At 64.9% G+C, this 21561-nt stretch overlaps 3 protein-coding genes across 5 annotated transcripts in view; 1 reads left to right on the forward strand and 2 right to left on the reverse strand.

Annotated features, from left to right (window-relative positions):
- Window positions 1–1823: 1823 nt before the first annotated feature.
- Window positions 1824–5670, forward strand: RRP9 (ribosomal RNA processing 9, U3 small nucleolar RNA binding protein). Its single transcript, XM_049827047.1, has 15 exons — window positions 1824–1949; window positions 2222–2304; window positions 2392–2501; window positions 2590–2666; window positions 2776–2817; window positions 2987–3113; window positions 3319–3443; window positions 3678–3770; window positions 3871–3971; window positions 4086–4220; window positions 4409–4471; window positions 4553–4698; window positions 4797–4876; window positions 4996–5069; window positions 5168–5670. The coding sequence occupies exons 1-15, from the start codon at window positions 1824–1826 to the stop codon at window positions 5289–5291; spliced, it is 1506 nt and encodes a 501-aa protein (XP_049683004.1). The 3' UTR covers window positions 5292–5670.
- Window positions 5671–5677: 7 nt separating this feature from the next.
- On the reverse strand, window positions 5678–16972 carry GRM2 (glutamate metabotropic receptor 2). Of its 2 annotated transcripts, XM_049827002.1 has the most exons (6): window positions 16870–16972; window positions 13135–13755; window positions 9961–10798; window positions 8180–9243; window positions 7230–7404; window positions 5678–6756 (listed from the first exon to the last, which is right to left on the reverse strand). In XM_049827002.1, exons 2-6 carry the CDS (start codon window positions 13591–13593, stop codon window positions 6683–6685), a joined length of 2610 nt encoding a protein of 869 aa, XP_049682959.1. In that variant the 5' UTR covers window positions 13594–13755; window positions 16870–16972; the 3' UTR covers window positions 5678–6682. The 2 variants fall into 2 exon arrangements, with proteins under 2 accessions (XP_049682959.1, XP_049682958.1); XM_049827001.1 differs by lacking the exon at window positions 5678–6756 and having other exon boundaries at window positions 6920–7404.
- Window positions 16973–19534: 2562 nt separating this feature from the next.
- The window catches only part of TEX264 (testis expressed 264, ER-phagy receptor), a 44195-nt gene continuing 42168 nt past the window's right edge, over window positions 19535–21561 (reverse strand). For both annotated transcript variants that reach the window (XM_049827009.1, XM_049827010.1), the window contains exon 6: window positions 19535–20394. In XM_049827009.1, coding sequence (XP_049682966.1) covers window positions 20081–20394 — 314 coding nt within the window. In that variant the 3' untranslated portion in view covers window positions 19535–20080. The remainder of the gene's footprint in view (window positions 20395–21561) is intronic.

Raw genomic sequence — 21561 nt, forward strand, 5'->3', positions numbered from 1 at the left:
GTGGCCAGACAGGCGGGGTGGTGGGTCCCTGATGACCAGTGGGTCTCTGACATGCTGTGTCCCCCCAGGACTCCTTGGACGGAATGTGGATGAGCACAAGGATGTGCAGTACATCAGAGAGAGTGAGTGAGGGCAGCGGGGAGGAGGAAGGACCTTGGCATGGAGCTCCCCCCCCAGCCTGGGCAAGGGGGGCTCTGCTCCCAGCACATCTGTGGGAAGAGGGGTGTTTCGGGAGGGGCGTATTCCTGACCAGCAGCTTCCAGCTGAGCCATCTGCCCCCTGGTTCCCTCCTGGCCCTGGGAATCATGAGGTGCAATGTGCCCTGCCTGGAAGGGATATGCGGCTGTCACCTCACCTCTGCTGCTTTGTCCCCACAGTCCTTCAAGCCCCAAGCAAAGACATCAGCCCCCTGGTGTCCTCCCTTGCAACTCAGACACTCCTCATCCTCGGACGAGGAAGGCTGAAGTCGAGGTTTAACCTACCACGGCTGAGCTTACAGATGACGAGAGCACGGATGAGGTCACACTCAGTCCCCAGCGAGGACTCTACTCAGGCAGAGACGACGCTGGAGCCCCAGCCCTAGGATGCTCTGCAGGCTGGGGTATCTCCGCTTCCTGAGGTCTAACAGGAAAGGAGACACCTCAGCTGGAGGAGGACCCGGCAGCCTCCGGAGAGTGGCAGGACAGCCACTCTTTCCAGTGGTCTAGGACAACGCCTGTCCACGCGCTTCATCTTTGCCACAAAGCACCAGCTGCTCTGCTGGGCTGTTGAAACAGAGGGAAGGAGAAGGCCACGCCAAAGCTGAAGCCAAAGTTGAAACTGAAGCCTTCCCTCCCCTCTGCGGGGCCACGCCGGGGTGAATCACTTTTTCTGCCTCCCACCGTCCAAGGATCCTGTGCTGCTTTGGGCTGACGTGGCCGAGCTCGGGAGCTACAAAGCCACCAATGCTCTGACTCCAGCAGCATCCTCCCCTCCACGTCCCCAGCAGGAAGGGCAGCTCTGCCTCCTGCCCGCACCGCAAGCTGCGCAGCCACTCCTGCCTGGGGATGTCAGAAGTCACAAGAGCAATGGTAAGAGGTCACAGCGTGAAATCAAGCCCTCTGTCTCCAAAAGGCAGACTGCCTGCCGGCAGTCAGCAGCCCCTCCAGGATCCTCTGGGCACACATGGCAACACTCTGGCTGCTTGTCCCTGGGGAAGAGAGCCTGTGCTTCGCAGAGACCAGCCGAGGAGTGTTCCCGCTGTCCTTCCACACCTCCCCGGGTGCCAAAGAGGAAAGAGACCGAATGCTCAAAATGAAGTTTCGGCACAAAAGCAGGTTTTAGCTCTTTAGAGCATCACCAGGACAGGCCCCTCCGCACCCGCCTGTCCCAGCCAGCCGCTAGCCAGCCACTACCCCAGTCGCAGCCCAGCATGGGTCCCTGGGACCCCCGAAGGACGTGGGATGGGACCAGAGGCCGTGCCCCGCAGGGGAGCTGGCCGAGGGTCCCCGAGGGGCAGAACTAGCTGATCGTGATTTGGGAAGCAGCCACCCATCCACCGTCACCGTCACCGCGACGCCGTCTCGGTGAGTGGGGGACGCCGGCTGCGATGCCCGCGGGGCCGGGCACCAGGGGTCTTGGGGGGACCAGAGGAGGCAGCGCCCCTAGGGGGCCCTGGGGCTCAGCCAACCGGGCGGTGTCGCCGGGGGGGAGCTTGGGGGTGCGGGTCCCCGGCAGGGACCCCCCGCTCCCCCCCCCCAAAGCCGCAGGACACTCGGTGCAGGGACGGAGCCCCGGCAGAGGAGCCCCGCCGAAGGGGCGGGGACAGCTACAGGGGGCGGGGCATGGCGCGCAGGGGGCGGGGACAGCGCCGAGGGGGCGGGGCGGGGCCGGCGCGGAGTGAACGGCGTCGCTACCCGAGTGACAGGGCGGCCCGCTTCCGTGGGAGGGGAGGCGGGGCCGCGGAGGCGGTGGGAGGCGGGGCCGGGCCGCCTGCAGCCAATAGGAGCGGTCGGGGGCGGGGCCTGGCCGCCCGCCGCCGGCGGGGCGGGCACCACGTGCGGCGGCAGCATGGCGGCAGCGGCGGGCGGCAGGAGGGCCAAGGCCCCGCGCGGGGCGGCGGGACGGCGGCGGCCGCGGGCGGCGGTGAGGGCCGGGCCGGGGGCGAGAGAGAGGAGGGGCTTCCCCGGCGGGGTCGCCGCGCCCCTCCCCGTCCCGTTGATCAGCCCGGTTCGTCCCGTAGGTCCCGGGCTCCGAGGGCAGGCCGCGGGCGGTGGCCGGTCGGCCCGTCGACGAGGAGGTGTCTAGCGACTCGGAGCCGGAGAGGTGAGGCCTGCGCCACGGGGCGGGTGGGGATGCCGGTACCGGTGGGGATGCCGGTACCGGCGGGGGTGCTCACGCGTGTCCCCGCAGCCCGTCGTTGGGGCGGCGGCGGGAGGCGGCGGAGGAGGAGGTGGAGGAGACGCCACAGGAGAAGAAGCTGCGCCTGGCCAAGCTGTACCTGGAGCAACTCCGCCAGCACGGTGAGTCCCGCCCGGCCCCCGGTGCCGGAGCCCCGGCGGGACGGCTCCGGGAGCCGAGCCCGGCCCTCACGCACTGTGTCTGCTGCAGAGGAGGAGCGGGCGGCGGCGGAGGAGGAGGAGACCCAGCCGGCGGATCTCATCGGCGACCGGCTGAAGGAGGACGTGGTGAGCAGGGAGGCGGGCGCATCCCCTCTGTCCCGGTGGCGGCGGCGGGCTCTGCCCCTCTCCCGTGGGGCCGCGGCCGCCTCCGCTGAGCCTCCTGCTTCTTCCCCAGCTCGAGCAGAAGGGCCGGCTGCAGCGCCTGGTCGCCAAAGATGTAAGTGCCCAGCGCTGGGGGTGCCATGCCAGCTACGGGACCAGGGCCCTTCTCCCACCTGGAGTGCCAGCTGCTGGCACCCAGGAGAAGAGAGGGTGCCGTGCTCGGGTACTCCCATGCCTGGGAAAGGGGCCGGGGCAGCCCAGCTCACATTCTGCTCTCCCTGCAGGTGCAGCCTCCGGATCCAGCCAGCATCCGCATGCTGCGGGGGCACCAGCTGCCTGTCACCTGCCTGGTCATCTCTCCAGATGACAGGTTCATCTTTTCTGCTTCCAAGGACGGCTCCCTCATCAAATGCAAGTGTTTCTTTGGGGCTATGACTGGCTTTTACCCCAGCCTGAGCCCTGCAGGAGCAGGACTGTGGGTGCTCACGGGGTGGCTTGGCCTCCAGCCCCTCTGGGGATGTGCATGTGCATTGTTTCAGTCTCTGTGGGAGGCTCCTTGGTGCTTTCTGGAGTGGTGGGAGGCTCTCAGGGGGTGACGGTGATGCTTTTCCCATAGGGGAGGTGGAGAGCGGGAAGAGGCTGTGCGTGGTGCCCGGGGGGAAGAAGGGCACCGAGGAGCGGCACATGGGGCACGCGTCCCACGTCCTTTGTATGGCCATCTCGTCGGATGGCAAGTACCTGGTACGGAGAGAGGGGTCTGGTGTTGCCGCGTGGGGTAGAGAGGTGGCCATGGGGAGTGCATCTCCTCACAGGGTCCTGGGGGGCAGTGTCTCATGCCCGGATGTACCTTGCTGGGTTAAAGCAGCCCCTACCCCCACCAGAGTCTAGAATGGGTTCCTGGGACCCCCCAAAGCACACGGGGTGGGCCGTGGGTCCCCAGGGGGCAGGTCTTGGGCATCCCCTGTTGTTTGCTAGGCCACAGGAGACAGGAACAAGCTGATCATGATCTGGGATGCAGCCACCTGCAAGCGCCTGCACATCTTCACTGGGCACCGCGATGCCGTCTCGGTGAGTTGCGGGCATTGGCCATGATGCCTGTGGGGCTGGGCAGCTGTGTCCTCCCCGGCACCCCTCACTGCTGTGCCTGTGTCTGTCCATCTGTCTGTAGGGCCTGTCCTTCCGGAAGGGCACGCACCAGCTCTACAGTGCCTCCCACGACCGCTGTGTCAAGGTCTGGAACGTGGCAGAGAATGCATACGTGGAGACCCTGTAAGACCTGGGTGGGGGGGAACCCACTGACTGTGCTGCCACGGGGTTCGCCCAGGGGAGTCGTGGTAGCAGAGGGCCCTGCTTGCCACAGCACTTTGCCATCTCCTTCTCCAGGTTCGGGCACCAGGATGTCATCACGGGGCTGGACAGCCTGAGCCGGGAGTGCTGTGTGACGGCAGGGGGACGGGACGGTACCGTGCGGCTCTGGAAGATCCCGGAGGAGTCGCAGCTTGTGTTTTACGGGCACCAGTAGGTCTGGGGCGGGAGAGGGGGCTGCAGGCAGGGGGGTCAGGCTGGGCCAGCGGTGTGCAGGTGCCAAGCATCACTAGGAGCCTGCCGGCACTGTGCGGATGCTGATGCCCCGGTGAGCCCTTGTCTCCTAAATAGGATCCCAAAGCACGTTCATAACTGATGGCAGTTGCCCCTTCTCTTCACAGGGGCTCCATCGACTGTATCCAGCTCATCAACGAGGAGCACATGGTGTCAGGCGCTGATGACGGGTGAGCACAGGGCCGGGGTGGTGCCTGGGGTGCGCAGGCGGTGCCCCCCCTCGGCCCCCTCACCCCTTCCCTCCCTGGCAGGTCCCTAGCCCTGTGGGGGCTAACAAAAAAGAAGCCGCTGGCACTGGCCCGGCAGGCACATGGCATGCAGGATGCGCAGGGCCTGCAGCAGCCATACTGGATCTCAGCGGTGGCCGCCCTGCGCAACAGTGACCTCCTGGCTACAGGTGTGTGGCAGCTGCTTTGGAGTGGGGGTGTGGAGAGGGGGGCGTCCTGCTCCCTTACCTGGGTGGGAGTACATGGCAGTCTTCTCTCTCTGCCCCAGGCTCCCACAGTGCCAGCGTGAAGCTCTGGAAGTGCGGTGAGGGATTTCGGAAGCTGGAGCCCCTCTGGGACATCCCGTTGGTATGGATGGGGAGGTGGGGGATTGGAGCTGGGCTTGGGGCATCTCTGGGCAGGGGCTCCCCTCCCTGGGCGGCAGGAGGAGGCTGCCAGAGCCCCTCACCCTGCCCTGTCCCCTCCAGGTGGGTTTTGTGAACAGCCTCAAGTTCTCTGCAGCCGGTGACTTCCTGGTGGCTGGCCTTGGACAGGAGCACCGGTACTGTCCCCGCTCCCTGGTGCTGCCCAGGGGCACAGCCCCCCCCCTGCTCCTCCAAGGGCTCAGCGGAGGGTAGCCTCCATCTCTCTCATCTGCAGGCTTGGCCGGTGGTGGAGAGTCAAAGAAGCCAAGAACAGCATCTGCATCATCCCTCTGAAGCGGAGGGCTGCAGCCCCCAGTCCCGAAGCCTCTGACGGCCCTGAAGCCCCCGACAGCTCCTAGGCCCTGGCCCCAGAGGCGCTGGAGCCAGGTCACCAAACTCCTGTCCCTGGAGCTGCGCCCCGACTCCTTTGTGCAAGCATCTTCCTGGAGCCGGCAGGACGTGAGCAGGGGGTGTCGCATGGCCCCCTGATCCTGCTGGCCCCCCTATCATGATGTGGCTCTGCCCTCTGCGAGGGTCTGCCCCTTTCCCTCAGGTTCAGCCTGACCTGAGCTCTGGAAGAGTCTATTTAAAAAAAAAACAACCAAAACCACTTTATTTACATAAATTACAAAATAAAATAATCACACTTTTGCTCACACTAAAAATCTACTCTTAAAAACTCGGTTGGGCTCAAATAGCTGGGTTCCCTTACTTGCCTTCAGCCCCTGCCGGCTCTGCAGGGGCCAGCGAGCGCTTGCCCCGCTCCTGCCCTGTCTCCCATGAAGGGGTGAGGGGTGAGAAGCACTAGGAGCAGCGAAAGGAGGGAGGGAGGGGGCTTGGGCCCAGCCCGGCAGTGCTTGGTGGCTTTCCTGGGGCCAAAAACGAGGAGAAAAAGGTGAAACTGCAAAGCGCCTGGGCAAGGGTGACGTTGGAGCATGGCTTGGCACAGGGGGGTGACGGGAAAGACCCTGCACCAGGAAAGCAGGGTGGGCGATGGGGCAGGGGCTAGAGCGGCGGCGTGTGCCGGCACAGGGCTCGGCGTGGAGGGGAGCAGGAGGTGCAGCGTGGCTCGGTGCAAGCAAAGTGGGAGTTGCAACGTGGCTTGGCCAGAGGCAGTCAGGTCGTGCGCCACGGCTCGGTGCGAGGGACGGGGGCTGTGCACCAGGGCTCGGTGCAGGTGGAGGGGGGGGATTTGCACCAGGGCTCAGTGCAAGGGACAAGGGGGGGGGGGGGTTGCACCACAGTTTTGGTGCAGGGAATGGAGGATGGGCACTACAGGTCAGCGCAAGGGACGTGCGATGTGCGCTACGGCTCAGTGCAAGGGATGGGGGGGACGTTCACCGGGGCTCAGTGCGGGGGATGTGGGGGGTGCGCAACGGCTCAGTGCAGGTGACTTAGAGGGACATGCACCATGGCTCAGTGCAAGGGATGGGGGGACGCGCGCCATGGCTCAGTGCAGGTGATGGGGGATGTACACCACGGCTCAGTTCGAGGGATTAGGGACATTTGCCGTGGCTCAATGCAGGGGACAGGGGATGTGTAACGTGTCTCAGTGCAAGGGAAGGGTGACACGTACCGTGACCCAACGCATGGGATGTGTAGCTCGTGCTGGGGCAGGGGCTGAGCCTCCTGGCTGCTTGTGGCACCCAAGCGGGCCATGCCGCGGGCACCGCTCTCCCTGGGGAGAGAGCCGGGGTGCAATGCGGCCGCAGGCAAAAGCGGCGGCACCAGGGCCTGGCCCCCCCGTCCTTCACAAGGATGACGTCGTGGAGTCCACCACCTCGCGGCCGTTGCACACCGTGGGCACGTACTGCGAGGCCGAGCCTGGCCGGGAAGGCAGTAGTCAGGGGCAGATTGGGATTCGGCAGCAGCAACCCCCCCCCCCCCCCCCCTCAAGGCATCCCACTGTGGTGGGTAATGGGTGCCTGGGGAGCTGCATCCCCTGGGGCTGGGGTAGAGGGTGCCTGGGGTGGCCGTGTCCCCCCCAGGGTGGTGAGAGGCACCTGGGGCAGCTGAATCCCCCAGGTTTGGCGTGGAGTGTGCTTGGGGTGGCCGTGTCCCCTCGAGGCAGCGTCGGGCCCCTGGGAGCAGTACCCCCCCCCCCCCCAGCAGGCAGTGCTGCAGCCACGGGAGATGACAGGGATGAGCCATAGGGGACACAGCACCCTCCGTCCCCCCATTTCCAGCCATACCCTACCCTGCACCCCACTTTCAGGGGCCCATGCTGGGGTGTGCCCCCCCCCAAGCCAGGAAAGGGGTGCTGCTCCCCAGCCCTTCCCCATCACCGCTGTGCTCACCATGGGACTGGCTGGAGCTGGCAGCCGCCACGCTGAACCGAGCAGTGCCCACGCGGTGGCTGGCCACGTTCTTCTGCGGCTGGAAGAGTATGATGTGGAGCTTGGGGGTGAAGAGGCAGCCGAGGACCACAGTGCCGCTGAGGCTCACCGAGATGCACATGGTGGTGGTCTGGACCTGGAGACAGGGGTGGGCGTCAGGCGCTCTGGCCACCAGCCCTCTGCCCCGAGTGGGGCAGGATGAAGCCCTCGCTGTGGCACCGGCCATTCTTCTCATGCCAAACTCAAAACATAGCACTATACCAGCTACTAGGAAGACAATTAACTCTATCCCAGCTGAAACCAGGACAGCCCAGCACCCCCCACCCCAGTGCCCGCTCCCACCTGGGGATGCAGGTCCTCTCTGGAAGTCCCCAGCTGCAGCCGCCCCCACCGAGTCCTCCAGGCCTGACAAGAATGTGTCTGGGCACCTTGGCCAGGTGCTGCATGGTGCACCCCATGCTCCCCAGTCCCTGGCACTGCTCAGCTCCCCAGGGACCGTGCTGGCCCTGGGACTGGCATTCATGCCCTGGTGGGGGGGTGTCTGGATGGGACAGGGGCTGTCTCGTGCCTTCGTGTCATGAGGCTGAATGATGGCAATCGCTCCTCCATGGTCAGGGTGTCTTTGGAGGTCTCAGGGCCATTTCCTATCCTCACCCTAGCAAACAGTCTGTCAAGGGGGAGGGATGGGGGGTGTCTTCTTCCCAGGACTCATTGCTCCCTCAGCCACAGCCCTTCAGCCACCCTTCACCTGGTTCCGAACACCCCAATGCAGAGATGACCATCACCAGGTCCATGGCCGAAGACTCTTCCCCAGGCCCACACATCTCCTGGCCACAAACCCTGTGAGGCCCAAATTGCCAAGACCTCTCAGATCAAGCTCTGTAAGAGCCCCCCCACACTCAGGCTCTTACTCGGTAGTCGCTGGAGGTCACATAGAAGATGGGCAGGAAGGCCAGCCAGATGATGCAGGTCGTGTACATGGTGAACCCAATAAACTTGGCCTCGTTGAAGTTTTCGGGGCATTTCCGTGTCTTGAAGGCATAGACAGTGCAGAGGACAATCAAGAGGACATTGTAGGTAAGCGAAATGAGCATGTTGGAATCGCGGTTGTTGCACTTGAGGGTGACGATGTACCTCTTGTCAGGCTCGGTCTCCTTGCCCGTGCCGGGGGTTTCCACCAGCAGCCAGATGATGACAATAATCAGCTGGCAAGAGATGAGGGCCATGCAGATGACCACCTGCGATGTGGGGCTTATAAACCGGGGGCGCTGGACCCCCTCCTTCACCCCGCTGAAGATCCTGGCGATGCGATTCGTCTTGGTCAAGAGGGCCGAATAGCAGACGGCGAAGGACGTGCCCAGCCCCAGGCGTCGGAGTGTGCACACCTCAGTGGAGGGCTTTGCGATGAAGATGAAGGTCATGCTGTAGCACATGAGGACCCCAGTCAGGAGAATGTAGCAGAGCTCCCGGCCAGAGGCCTTCACGATGGGAGTGTCATTGTTCTTCATGAAGACTCCGAAAACAAAGAGAGTGGAGATAAATCCCAGGCAAGAGATAGTGACAGGACCAATGGCCCAGACGTCTTTCCAGCGGATGTACTCTTGGGGCAACTCATAGCAGCCATTCAGGGTCTCGTTGGGCCAGTAACCGAGACCGCAGTCCATGCAGGTGAACTCATCCAGCAAATACTCGTAGGGCTGGCAGGGGATGCAGATCCAGCAGCATATGTCTCCAGGCTGCATGCTCTTTATCTCATTCTTCTTGCAGGGATCGCTGCACTGGGACACAGGGATGGAGGTCTCAGCCCATGGGATGAGGCTGGTGTTGAGGATGAGCCCCTCAGCCCAGTAGCCCACCTTCTGATACCGATACCGCCCATCCATGTAGTGATAGTTGAAGATGTTGTAGCGCCCGATCCCATCGCCATAGCGGTCAAATCGAACAACGCTCTTGGCGTCTGCTGGCCTGAATGGTGCTGGAGGGAGGAGAAGGGGAGATGGTCACTGCCATGGGGCAAGAGGGTGCTTGCTCCTGGCATGGCCTCAGGGCTCCTTCAACGTGTCACATCCCACCATTGCCACACGCAAATGTCCAGCCTGTTCCCCGCTTTCACTTTCATACTTGCTGCCTAGGCACGTGTTAGGAGCAGGAAAGCAACGGTGGAGAACTACCTCCCCACGTGCCTAAGAGCTCAGCAGCCCCAGCCAGCTTTGTAGGGGCAAAGTGGGGGATTTTGCAGCCTCTGTGGCTCTCAGTGACACCTGGGCTCAGCCCAAGTCACAGAGGACGTGCTTTTAGTTCACCCCAAACTATGTGGGTCCCCGATCAAGGGTATCCCTCCAGTTTAATCCCTGATGTGTGAATAAACCGCAACGCTTGCAAGTGAGGTCTCCAGGGACCTATGTTCTCAGAGGGTCCCTTGTGGATCTGGTCCCACCCAGCTGTGGCAGGATGGGGTTGGTTACACTGTGGAGCTTCTCCACACTAGGGACAGAAGGCCTGGTTGCCTCCCAAGGGTGATGGTGGGCTGTTGGCATTCTGGGACAACCACAGCCCATGGCTCCCCGGGTGTGGGCAGGCTGGAGGAATCGGAGGGTCTTGGGTCAAATTTGGGTCTCCTTCCTCTTCCCTGCCCCTCTACCCATCCTTTTCTAGTTAGGCAGCCAAACCCTGTCTCCGTCTCTGGACTCACCATCAAAATTAACATTGAGCATAAAGTCCTTGTAGAACCTCTTGCCATTGACAGGCTTCATGGCATCGCAGAGCTTGGTGGCATTGGGGCACAGCGCCTGGTGCATGTTGTGGAGGGAGTGAGCCATGGCATAGACTGCATTGACCACGAACGTGATCTTGGACTCTGGCTCAAACTTGCCTGTCTTGAGGGAGTACCGGCTACAGTCCTGCGTGTGGAAGCTGCACTTGAACTTCTGCTCCCAAAACTCCCGAAACCAGGGATTTCGGCTGTTATTGTAGGGATTGAGGTTACGGAAGTAGGCAGCAAACTCCTTAATGGGGTAGGCTGCCAGCTCGATGGTGATGGCTCCCTCTGCCACAGCTTCGCTCCCGGCCACCACACTCTCTAGGGCTCCCCACCCATCACTGGCCACCCACGTGAAGGACACGTTGGCTCTCTGGGCAGCCGCCAGCAGCTCCCGGGCATCTTCGCTTCGGGTGAACAGCACAACCACTCTGGCATTGGGCTTCTGCAGCAGAGCCCGGACCACCCCATCGTAGGTCTTCTTGTTCATGGAGCGCCCCACCTTCTCCGAGGTGGCAATGCAGATGTTGCGCATGCGGGCTTCTTGCTCAAAGGCCTCGATCCCTGTCTCCCCGTAGTCGCCCTCCGAGGCCACGGTGGAGACGTAAGTCCAGTTAAAAAAGCGGAGGATCTCCGCCATGGCTTTGGCTTGGTAGAAGTCTGGCGGGACGGTGCGGGCGAAGTAGTCGTAGCGGGACTTATCACTGAGCTTGGCGCTGGTGGAGGCATAGCTGATCTGTGGGATCTGGAAGAGCCGCAGCAGGTTGGCCACCTGCATGGAGGAGGAGGAGACGTGAGCACCTGAAGACGTGGCCCAGTGAGGGATGTTCCCCCTGGAGGACCCCTGCCCAACACCAAGTTGGGTGCTCCCAAGCACGACTGTGGGGCTGATAAGCATCCCCCCCCGCACCTAGAAAGTCCTAGCGGGTGGACAGATGGACGGATGGCACATTCGCAGGGTTGCCTGAGCCTTCAGACGTGCTCATTTCTTTTAGTTTGTTTAGTATTTCATGTACTCCCCTCTGAAATTTGGGGCTGGGGAGGGGATAAATGGATTTGTGGCAAAAGCAGAAACTCCCCTGCAAGCGACCTGTGGGAGATGCTCGCGGGCAAGGAGAAAGCCGGGTGCCTGGCAGCCCCACGGCAAGGGGGGAAAGGGCTCTGGGGGCTGGGGGCCAGGGCAGACCCCCCCCACCCAGCCCGGGGGGACTGTAGAGCTGGGCCTGGGGACCAGCGCCTGCGCATCCCACATTAGGAGCCCCAGCGAGACCGGCACCTTCCAGCAGCTCAGCAGAAGCCCTCGTTAGCTTCACAGGGGAAAAAAGCCCCACTAATGAGGCTGTTAAAAACCCAGGCTCTTGGAGAAGCAAGGGGGGGCTCAGGCACGCCAGCGGGGCCGGTGAGCCTGCCCTCATCTCACTGCTCCCCAGGCGAGAGACGCAGCTTAATTAACGTGGACAAATGTTCTTGACGACAAAGTCCCCTAATGGCAAGAAGCCCCCGGAGCACAGCAATGCTGCTGCCTGGCCTCACCACCGCACAGTGGGAGCTGCCAGCCGGCCGTGCCGCCCCAGCACCGCTCACGCTCCCCGGCCGGCCGCCCGCCTGCTTGGGGTTGGGACGGTGCCCCCAGCCGTGGGGACACGCCAGGACCTCCAGCAAGGGAAGGGATGAGCGGCCGTGTGGGCTGGACCAGGATGCTGCCTCTATCACCTGGCCCCGGCTTCCTCCACCCCACAGCCGGGGGATACGGGGACCCCGGGGGGACCAGCAGATGTGGTTAGACGCACCCTGGGGACTCGTTAAATCTTAGCGAGTGCGTGGCCCACCGGCAGCCCCAGGGACTCAGCTGGCCCCGCCGGCTGCCTGCATCCTCAGGGGATGCTCTTCTCCCTGCCAAAGCCGGCCCCCGGGTCCGCAGAGCCGCGGTTTTGGGGACTGAGCTGCACAGCACCTAGGGTGACAGCCGGGTCCGAGGCTCGAGGTGCCTGTTCCCGTGGGATCGCTGGGGACGTGGGGGCGGTGGTCCTCTGCGCCCACCCTGCCCTGGCCGGGCAGCCCTGCGGCTGAACCTCGCCGGCTGGGTTTGGGGGGGGGGGGGGGGGCAGAGGGGACAGTGTCCCCTTGTGCCGGGCAGCTCTGCCCGCTGGGAGCGGTGTCCCCACATCCCCGTCCCAGTGTCCCCCGCTGCCATTCTGACATCAGGAATGTCACCGCCGTGCCCGGGGTGTGTCCCTCCACCCGGCCGCCCACCCGCCCCACGGGGGACAGGACCCACGGGGCTGGAGGTGAGCCGAACCCCGCTCCCACACCGTGGTGGCCCCTGGGGACAGCCACCCACCGGGTGCCAGGGCAACCCCCCAGCAGCCACCCCCTCGCAGCGCTATGCTCGTCAGGGGGGACCAGGACAGCCACGGCGCGGCTGTGGCCATCCAGGCCTGGTGGCGGGGGCAGCTGGTCCGCCGGGCGCTGGAGGTAGCCGCCCACAGCGCCTGCCGCATCCAGGCCTGGTGGCATCGCGCCGTCGCCCGTCAACGGGAGGAGCGGCGCCTGCGGGCGCTGGCGGCGTACGTCAGGCAGGAGAGGGCCAGCGTCCTTCTCCAGGCCCATGCCAGGACGTGGCAGGCCAGGGACCAGTACCGGCGGTGGCGGGAGGCGGCTCGCACCATCCAGGCCCGCTGGCGGCAGCGAGGGACGGGGCAGCGTGGTGGCCCTGAGGACGGCGTGGACCTGAGCATCGAGATCGTCCTGGGCTGAGGAGCTGCGCTTGCTGCCACGACCCTGGGAGGGGAATAAAACCCCATCCCTGTGTGGGACAGATCCACTGGCTCAGCTCCCCTGGCTTATGGTGGGTGGGGGGCTCCCCGCAGACCCTGAGGGGACCTCAGCCTCCATCAGGGCTGTGGCCCACCCCTGGTGGCAGAGAGACGGCTGTCTCAGGTGCCAGCCTGGCATTCCCTCCCCGTTGCAGAAAAGGACACAGCATCACTGCGAGGGACGCAAGAGCATCCCTGTGTGGCATTATCGCAACGCAGCCGGGGTTTTACCTCCCTCCCCATTTCTGCCGACCCCCCAGCCCCATCCGAGCCCTTCTTGCCCAGGGAGTACCTGGATGGAAACGTCGCTGTAGGAGCCCCCAATGACGCCAGTGATGGCAGTGGGCACGTCATCGTGGACGGCGTAGGAGCCATCGGGGCAGATGTGCTCGGAGCCATCCACCCTGGTGAGGGAGGCACGGACAAAGTCGAGGGACTGCTCGAGGGCGTAGGTGTCCTTGGAGCAGGTGTCAAGGATGTGGGCGCCCAGCTTCACCCCTGGCAGGATGCTCCCGTCCTTGTTGATCTCGTCCAGGGCAAAGAGCATGGCCTCCAGGCGCTGGATGCCCCGGTGCTCATTGATCTTGCCGCAGTCTTCGCTCCCCACTCCTTTTTCATGGACAGGGAAGAGGCCCCCGATCACCAGGTCCCCATCCATGCTGATCTCCTTCTTGCCAGCCATGCCATGCCCGGCGGCCAGGCAGGTGGCCAGGTGCATCAGCCACAGCCAGGCGGCCAAGGGGACCGCCATGGGGTGCGCCAGCGCCGGCCGGGGGACCCGGGCCACCCCGTGTCACCCGCTGCCACCCGTCAAGGAGAGGGCAGGCAGTCCCCAGGCATCGGGCAGCGGGGATGGCGCAGCGTGGTGTTAGCGTGAGGGGGGGTCGTGCCGCCTTGGCAGAGCCCTCAGCACCTGGAAAAGCAAAGAGAAAAGCCACTGGGTCTGGTGAGCCAGGGCATGAGCCTGCCTGTGCCCCCCACCCCGGAGCCCCTCCACGTGGGGTGCCCTTAGGAAGGACCCACCACAGAAGGGCGAGCTGAGCAGATGTGACAGCTCCTGCAGTGACCATGGACACCCAGGACACCTGCAAGTGACACAGACCCCAGGGGACAAGCAGGGGTGCATGGACACCCCCCCCTCCCCCCCCCAACTCCCTGGGATGCATGGGTATGGGCAGGGGGGGCATAGAGCTGGCTCCTGCAGCAGCACTGGGCAGAGCAGCCTGCTGGGGGGTGGCTTGCCGACCCCTAAAACATCAGGGATGGGGAAAGGAGCCAGGGAGATCACCTGGGGCAGGGAGCCCGGGCTGAGCAGGCAGAGCCAACGCCGGCTCCGAGCCGAGCCCCCGACCCGTGCAGCAGCATCAGGGATGCCAACAGCTACCGACCTCCAGCCAAGAGCGCTGCCAAAAGCAGCCAGCCATGAGCCTGCCGTGCCCGCAGCACCCAGCACCCAACCGCCACTGTATTTTAATCCCCATCCCCACCCCCAGAGCCCACCTGCCCTGCTGTTGCCCCCACTGCCGCCCGTGGCACCGGGGCTGGAGCGGGGACGCGCCGCCGGCTTCATCCCCCCGCAGCGATGCGCGGGGCGGGCTCCGGCGGCCGCGGTGATTTCGAGTCTGTTCTCTCACCACCGCCCCTTCCTTCCCCGTATACTAAATTCAGAGATTTCAGTAAAAGTAAGAGCCAGGTTTGCTGACTCCCTCTGCAGAAAGCATGGAGGCGCGGGGGAATCAAAGGCTTTTGCAGCAGGCAGGCCTTTTTTTGGCAGGAGATGCAGTCCCCTCAGAGATCAGTTGTCTTTTCCCAAACCACGGGAGAGATTTGTTCCCCATTTGAAGCCGACTGCCGAAATCCCGCAGGGCTGGCGTTTCAAGGGCTGTGGGAGAAGGACACCCCCTGACAGCCCAGAAAACTGAGGCTGCTCCAGCACGGGAAGCTGCTGGTGCCGTGGCAGGTCCTGGGGCTCACCCACAGCCCAGCAGAGCGGGGCGCTCGTGGGGGCACTCGAGGTGGGAGGGTGATGCCGGAGAGTGCTGGCCCCCCTGCAGCCCCTCGCAGCCGTTACCGAGTCTGCTGTCCCTGAGCAGGAGCAGGGCACCCCCCAATGCCCCCGTGGTGCTCCCGGACAGGTGATGCCGGTGGCTGGACAAGCCCTCCGGCAAGCAGCCGGAGCTGGTGGTGATGCCCAGAGGGATGTGGGCAGCAGTGTGGCACGGGGCGTAATGGGGTGGGGAGGTGGGATGCAGGCAGACCTCCTCCTCTGTGCCCCAGAGTGCCTGTCCCCCAAGTGCTGCCTGCCTGTGATGAGCCCCCAGCTACCTCAGGGCATCTCCTGCCTGACCCCCTAATTTGAAGGTGTTTGGGGAAGAGGCTGAGGAAGGGTCCCTGCCTTATTTCAGGCAGTGAATGCTTTTGAGGGACCCAGGGTTTCCTCAAGCAGGAAAGAGGCCACAGGCAAATGGATTATTGATGGACCCCATCGGTGGCAGGCTGAGCCTGGCACAGGGGGCCGGTGGCACTGGGACCCCAGCTCCTTGGGGTCCGGCTCTTCTGGGGCAGCTGGCAGGAGCCGCCAGATGAAAGGCACCTTCAGGCAAAGCTCTCCCAAAAGGGCAAACCGTCACCCACCCTGCAGTGAGCCCCGAGGGACACCGTGAGCAGGGCTGCGGCCATCCCTGCAGCTGCTCAGCTGGGTTGGCATGGTGCTGGCGGGAGGACAGCCCCGTGGGAACATCTGGAGAACATCTGGGGAAGTGAAGCACCCGGCAGGGGAGAGCCAAGTCCGGACCGATGGCCGCGGTGCGGCGGGAAGGCTCCTGCCGGCTGCTGGCAGCCTCCCCTCCCAAAATCATCAGCAAGTAGGATGGGTGAGAAGGTGCCTTAGCTCCTATGTGCCCCGAGCGCTTCCCACCCCCCCCCCGCCCCGCCGGGAGACCTGACCCTCTCCAACACCAGCACCCTTAGGGCTGGCGTGGGGCGTGCGTGGAAGCAGCGGTGCGGGGAGGGCGCAGGGTGACCCCGGCTTGCGCAAGCTGCCATCGTCATCTCCCCCAGGGGTCTCCCCGCGAGTCCAACTGCCTCCGAGCTCTGCCAGGATCCCCACGCCTCCGTTCTGCCCCCACGGCCTGCGAGCCCCAGTGCCCCGTGGGGCTGAAGCGCCTTCCCCAGGGTCTCGCCCCATCGCGCCCCACCACCACGGCCGTTCGGCTGCTCCTGCCCAGCCCGGGGGGAGCACGGGGCGTCGGGGAGGCGAAGGCGAGAGGAGCTGGCACAGCCCTGGCCCGTGTGCCCCAGCGGTGAGGCGGGAGAGGAGGAGGCTGCCTGCCCCACCGCGGCCCCCAAGGGGTCACGGGCTCGGCCGATCCACCCCAAATCCCATCCCAAATCCACCCTGGGGTCCGGCTGCCCCAGCAGCCCCCCCCCCCCCCCCCCAAAGCCACTGCTCTCCCCGGCCAGGGTCACCCGGAGAAGGGACCCGGGGGGACGGCAGCAGGGGCGAGGCGGGGGGGCTGTCCCCACCGTGCCGGGCGGTCACCCCCAGTTCCCTACCCCGGGGCCGGGGGGCTGGCAGCGGCAGGGTCCCGCCGGGTGCCCTCTGCGGGGGGTCGGCTCTGCCGGGGCACCGGGGAGACGGGGACCCCCTCCAGCCCTTCTCCTGGAGCCCCGCGGCCCGGCGTCTTGCGCCGGGCAGCGGGAAGCCGGCGGGACCGGCCCCGGTGCCCGCCGCCCCGCCTCGCCCCGCCGGCCCAGCCGGTGCCGGTGCCCGGTGCCGGTGCCGGTGCCCGGGCTCGACTCCCCTCCCGCAGCCCCGGGACCCCCGGCACCCGGCTCCGGGCACCGGCCGCCGAGCCCCGCCGTGCCGCGGCCCCGACGGCTGCGGGGGACCGCCGGTCGCCGTGCACCCTCCGCCGCGGGCACCGGGGCTCCGGGGACGCCGGGGCGCCGCCGGGGCACGGCGCGGCCCGAGGCCACGGGGACGGGCGCGGCCGCGAGCGGCGGGGGTTGGGACCGCAGCCCTTACCTGGGCCCGGCGGGCTGTGCCGGGAGCCGGTGCCGGTGCCGGTGCCGGTGCGGCGACCGCCTCGGAGCTGCGGCTGCCGCCGCCTCCCGCCGCCGCCTCTGACACTCCCGCAGCCCCAGCCGAGCGGAGCCGCTCCGCCCCCAGCCCGGCCCGGCCCGGCCCCGGCCCCCGCCCCGGCCCGGCCCGCCGGGGCAGCGGCACCCCCCGGGGCCGCCCCCCCCCTGCCCTCCGCCCGCTGCCGGCACCGCCGCGCCGGGCCGGGGCACCGGCAGGGCCGGAGGCTGGCGGGGCTCGGACAAAGCCGGGGAGGAGGACGGGGTCGGATCCAGGGAGCGGGCAGGACGCGGCCAGATGCGGGCAAGGCATTGTCAGACTGAGCCGGGGCACGGGCAGGACACGGCCAGAGAAGGCAGGACGTAGTCGGGGAAGGCAGGACATGGCCAGATCCAGGCAGGACATGGCCAGAGAAGGCAGGGCACAGGCAGGACACAGCCAGGTCCAGGCAAGGCACGGTCAGATCGAGCCAGGGCATAGGCAGGACACGGGCAAGGCACAGCCAGATGCAGGCAAGGGATGGCCAGATCCAGGCTGGGCAGAGGCAGGACACGGCCAGAGCAGGCAGTACCTGCTCAGCACCCTGGCAGACCCAACAGGGCACAGCTCAGCGCCTGCTCCCCCAGCCCCAGAGCCCCCAGCTCAGTCCCAGCCCAATGAGAGGGGTCCCAGCCCTGGCTCCAGCTCCACAGACACAACCTGGTGCCCCAGGGGCTGTCCCCACCCTGGCCGGCAGAACACCCCACCCAGCCTGTCCTCTGCTCCCCAAGCCTTGGGGGGCACCCAGGGCCCCAGCATCACCCCGCTGACCCCTGCACTCCATGCAGCCCCCAGCACTCACCATCAGCCCAGGCACCAAGCTGGGGGAAGGCTTTGGACCATCCGAAGACAGAGGCAGTGGCTGGATTTAGCATTCCAGGTCTCCACCACTCGCCCAAACCCTTTCTGGAGCCACTTGACTGCCCAGGATCCCACCGTGCTGCATCCTCAACAGTCCTGCGCTGGCAGCCCAGCTGTCCCAGAGAGCTCCGTGACTCAGGGACAAGAACAGGATGGGGGGATGACACAGGACCCGCAGGGATGGGCAGGGACCAGGGGTGCCTCTGGGGCACCACCCTGAGTAACCACCTCACTGCCCTGTGCCTCAGTTTCCCCACTGCCAGCTGCTGTGCTTGCAGGCTGCAGGTTAGGGCACTGCAGCAAGAGTCAGACCTGCTCTGTCATTCCCCCCCACCCAGCGGTCCTGATTTGGGGGAGGGATAACCCAGGACTTCCATGGCAAGGTCCTCCCTGGGGTCCCATGGCACCAGGACCCCAGACCCCACCAGCTCCTTTCAACGCTGTTAGGACAGAGAGAGCGGGGCACCGGGGAGAGGAGGGTGCCCGGGCTGGGACACCTCGCCACTGCTGGCCAGTGGGGACAGAGAGCCAGGGAGGGATGGAGATGTGCCGTGCTGGAGGATGCTGGTACTGCCAAGGTCCCGCTTCCCCCCCGGCAGATGGGACCTGGCACAAGCCTCGCACGCGCCCCGGCACTGGCTGCATCCTCCTGGCTGCTGCTTCAGCGTGGCTGACAGCAGAAGGACAACGGCAAACCCTCCCCAGCCCCCATCTTTGGTGGGGTTAGGGGACAAGCGGCATTAGGATCCGCTGCCTGGCTCCAACCCCCCCCCGGAGCCTCAGCCAGGCATAAATATTTCAGGGGGCTTGGCAGTTTTGTAATAACCGGCAACAAAGATAAACACCGGGAAGAGCAATATTTTTCCATGTGGGCTGGAGGAGTTTAATATTTTATCACTCAGAGCACAAAATATTTATGAACAATCTCATGTCAATCACTGGCTGAGGACTAATCATGACCTTTCCAAGCCAGGGAGGACACATCCCCACCACAGCAGGACAGCCAGGCCTCCCCTGCCCCTTGCAACCACACCCCAAGCCTCGGTTTTGGGACGCCACGTCTGACCGCCGGGGAACAAGCCCTGGGCTGCCAGAAGCACCGGGGGCACCAGGGCAGGGGCTGAGCTCTGCCAGCCAGGCGAGGAGCTCTGGCACCTGGCACTGCCCCGGGGCACTGTGGGGGTGATGTCCAGGCTGCTCCCTCGTCCCCAGCTGGGGGACAGGGGACTGGGACCAGCGTGGGCAGCCCTCCCTGCCTGCACCCCATTGCTGCGGGACCAGGCAGATGGGATGCTGGGGAGACACTGCACAGACAGGCTGGTCCCTGCTGCCACAGAAGCAGCACAGCGGTGCCAGGCCCACTGGCAGCGCAGGGACCTGGCTTTACTGGTTTTACTTTCAGCAGGGTCCCAAGAGGAGCGGGGATACCACCTCCCTCCAGCCCAGCCCAGCTCAGCACGGCAGCTGGGACCCTTTCCCGCTCCCCCTGAAGCTTGCAGAAGTCAGGGATGGTCCCAGGGCCCCGCTGGGTTGCCCGGGCAGGGAGCAAGCACCAGCAGCAGGGATGCAGAGCCCTGGGGCAGCTCCCTAGCTCAGTTGGGGGGCAGAGGGGGGCAGCCCACCAGCAGCCTCCACCCGCAGCCCACTCCCCCCCATGGGGCAGGACGACGCGATCGGCCAAGAGGCAGTCAGCAATGCCAGAGGCCACCGGTGAGGAAAAGCATCCACTTTATTACAGACCTCAAAAGCGCCCGTGGAAGTGCCAGCAGGATCAGGTTTACACGGGATGTTTCCATTTTTCAGCAAGGGGAAGAGAAGAGGGGAACAAACCCAACCGACCCTACTCACGGCTCTTTGGTGCTAGAAAACACGCGGTGGTGCAGCAGAGAGAAGCTGTGGGTGAGAGGGGTGCTGGCAGAGATGAGGGGGGATGCTTCTGCCGTCCGCCACCACCCCTGCCCCCAGACACCTGCAAAGAATTTGTGACGCATCTAAAGACACACAAACGGCAAATGCATTTCGCTGTCCCCCCCCCCCCAACCTGCACCAACTCCACACCTCCGAGCGCTGCAGGAGACCCCCCCCACCTCCCAGCATCCCCGAAATGGTCAAACACCCTTTCTTGCAAAGAGGGAGAGCAGGTCGCGGGGGGAATCAGCGACCAAAATGTCTTGGCTGGAGAGGAAGGAGGTGGGAAAGGCAACCAGTTCCCAGTAACTCAGACCCTGGAGGGAGGTGAGGCAGCCAAGTCTCCGCTTCACTCTTCTCCTCTCTCAGCAGCGATGGGCTCCTTGGTCCACTTGTCTGTGACCTCCTGGTTGCCCGTGCAGCCCACGTCGGGCAGCAGGCCTGGGGCTCCCTCCCCATCCCCGGTGACCTCCAGGTCCAGCTCCTCAAAGGAGGAGCCGCTGGCTCCCGACTCACTGTAGCTGTGCTCGCTGCGGTTGTCTGCCTCCTCCCGGCCACGGCTGGCTGGGAAGGGCAGCAGGATGGAGGTGGCCACCGAGGTGTCTCTGCTGTCGGTTGTGGCCTCCATGCTGATGGAGCTCGTCTCACTCATGGTGTCGGCCCCTGGGATGGAAAGAGAAGGGAAAGGAGTGAAGAATACTGTGGGAAGGAGGCAATGGGAATGGCGTGCCATGGCCTTCGAAGCTACCAGAAACCTCAAGAGACGTCAGGCCACAGTGGAGACCAGCTCCTACCTCGTCACCTCCTGTGCCTTTGAGAAACGACTGGGCCAAGACAAGCACAAGTTGGACTCAAGCAGCTCCCTGAAATCAGGGCTCCTCCAAGCCGGCACAAACAACCCCTGACTTCCCAGATGCGCCCTGACCTCCTGGCCATGCCTGGCCCCACTGCTGCTCTCCGTGCACACACTGAGGACCTGGCACATCCTTCCTTAGGGAGCATGCCCGGCCTGGGAACTGGGGGACAACCCTGCCCCCAGCACAGCACCAGGAATGAGGCGAGGAGCTGGACGCTGTGCTGCGCGGGTGATGGGGAGCCGCAGCATTGCTTGAGCACCCAAAGGGAAGGTGGCACGTGGGCAGGTCCTCAGGTGTGCTGCCGTCAAAGGCGGGTGTACGTCCAGCCTCATGCCGTGGCACCCTAAGGCTGCCCTGTAACCCACTCCTGCTCCCTGCGTGGCTCCCTGCTGCCGTCAGCTCTGGCAGCAGTGCGAAGGCAGGCAGGGCAGCGGCAGATGGGACTTGGGGTGCCCAAGGATGGGGGAGCCTTCCCAGCTCGCTCAGCACTTCTCCATGTCAGCCAGCTGCCACCCCACACCCCCTCTCATAGCCGAGTGCCCCTGGGGGCTGACCCTGCCTTCCCCTGGCAGACCCCTCGGCCCACTGCCGCCTCCCCGAATCCCTGCCTCCTTAGCTCGGTTGACAACACAATTAAGTAGTTGACAATGAGATGAGCGTGTCAGATTGAGACCAGCAGCTCAGTGCTGTTGCCGGAGCAACCAGCCGGGAGACAAAACCCTCCTGTAAAACATTAATCATTGTTAATTATGACATCACAGATCTACATGGTTAATTATGACATCACAGATCCACGTCACTGATTACGACATCACAGATCCACACTGTTAATTACGACAGGGACAGCAAATATGGGGCGGGCTCTTCCATCACAGCCCTCCCCACTCCACCCTCCCTCTTCCAGCCTGCCTCGCACCAGCGGGAATCATGTGCCGGGCTCAGCCACTTTTCGGCACCTCCGCTCCCCTGGGAG

The sequence above is a fragment of the Accipiter gentilis genome, chromosome 23 (assembly GCF_929443795.1).
Source record: "Accipiter gentilis chromosome 23, bAccGen1.1, whole genome shotgun sequence".
Taxonomy (NCBI): domain Eukaryota; kingdom Metazoa; phylum Chordata; class Aves; order Accipitriformes; family Accipitridae; genus Astur; species Astur gentilis.

Coding starts and splice junctions, on each gene's coding strand:
- GRM2 (XM_049827001.1), bottom strand. CDS start 13,593: ATGGCGGTCCCCTTGGCCGCCTGGCTGTGGCTGATGCACCTGGCCACC. Junction 10,799..13,134: donor ACAGCGACGTTTCCATCCAG/GTACTCCCTGGG, acceptor TCCTCCATGCAG/GTGGCCAACCTGCTGCGGCT. Junction 9,244..9,960: donor GCTCAATGTTAATTTTGATG/GTGAGTCCAGAG, acceptor TCCTCCCTCCAG/CACCATTCAGGCCAGCAGAC.
- RRP9 (XM_049827047.1), top strand. CDS start 1,824: ATGGCGCGCAGGGGGCGGGGACAGCGCCGAGGGGGCGGGGCGGGGCCG. Junction 2,667..2,775: donor ACCGGCTGAAGGAGGACGTG/GTGAGCAGGGAG, acceptor CTTCTTCCCCAG/CTCGAGCAGAAGGGCCGGCT. Junction 3,972..4,085: donor AATGCATACGTGGAGACCCT/GTAAGACCTGGG, acceptor CTCCTTCTCCAG/GTTCGGGCACCAGGATGTCA.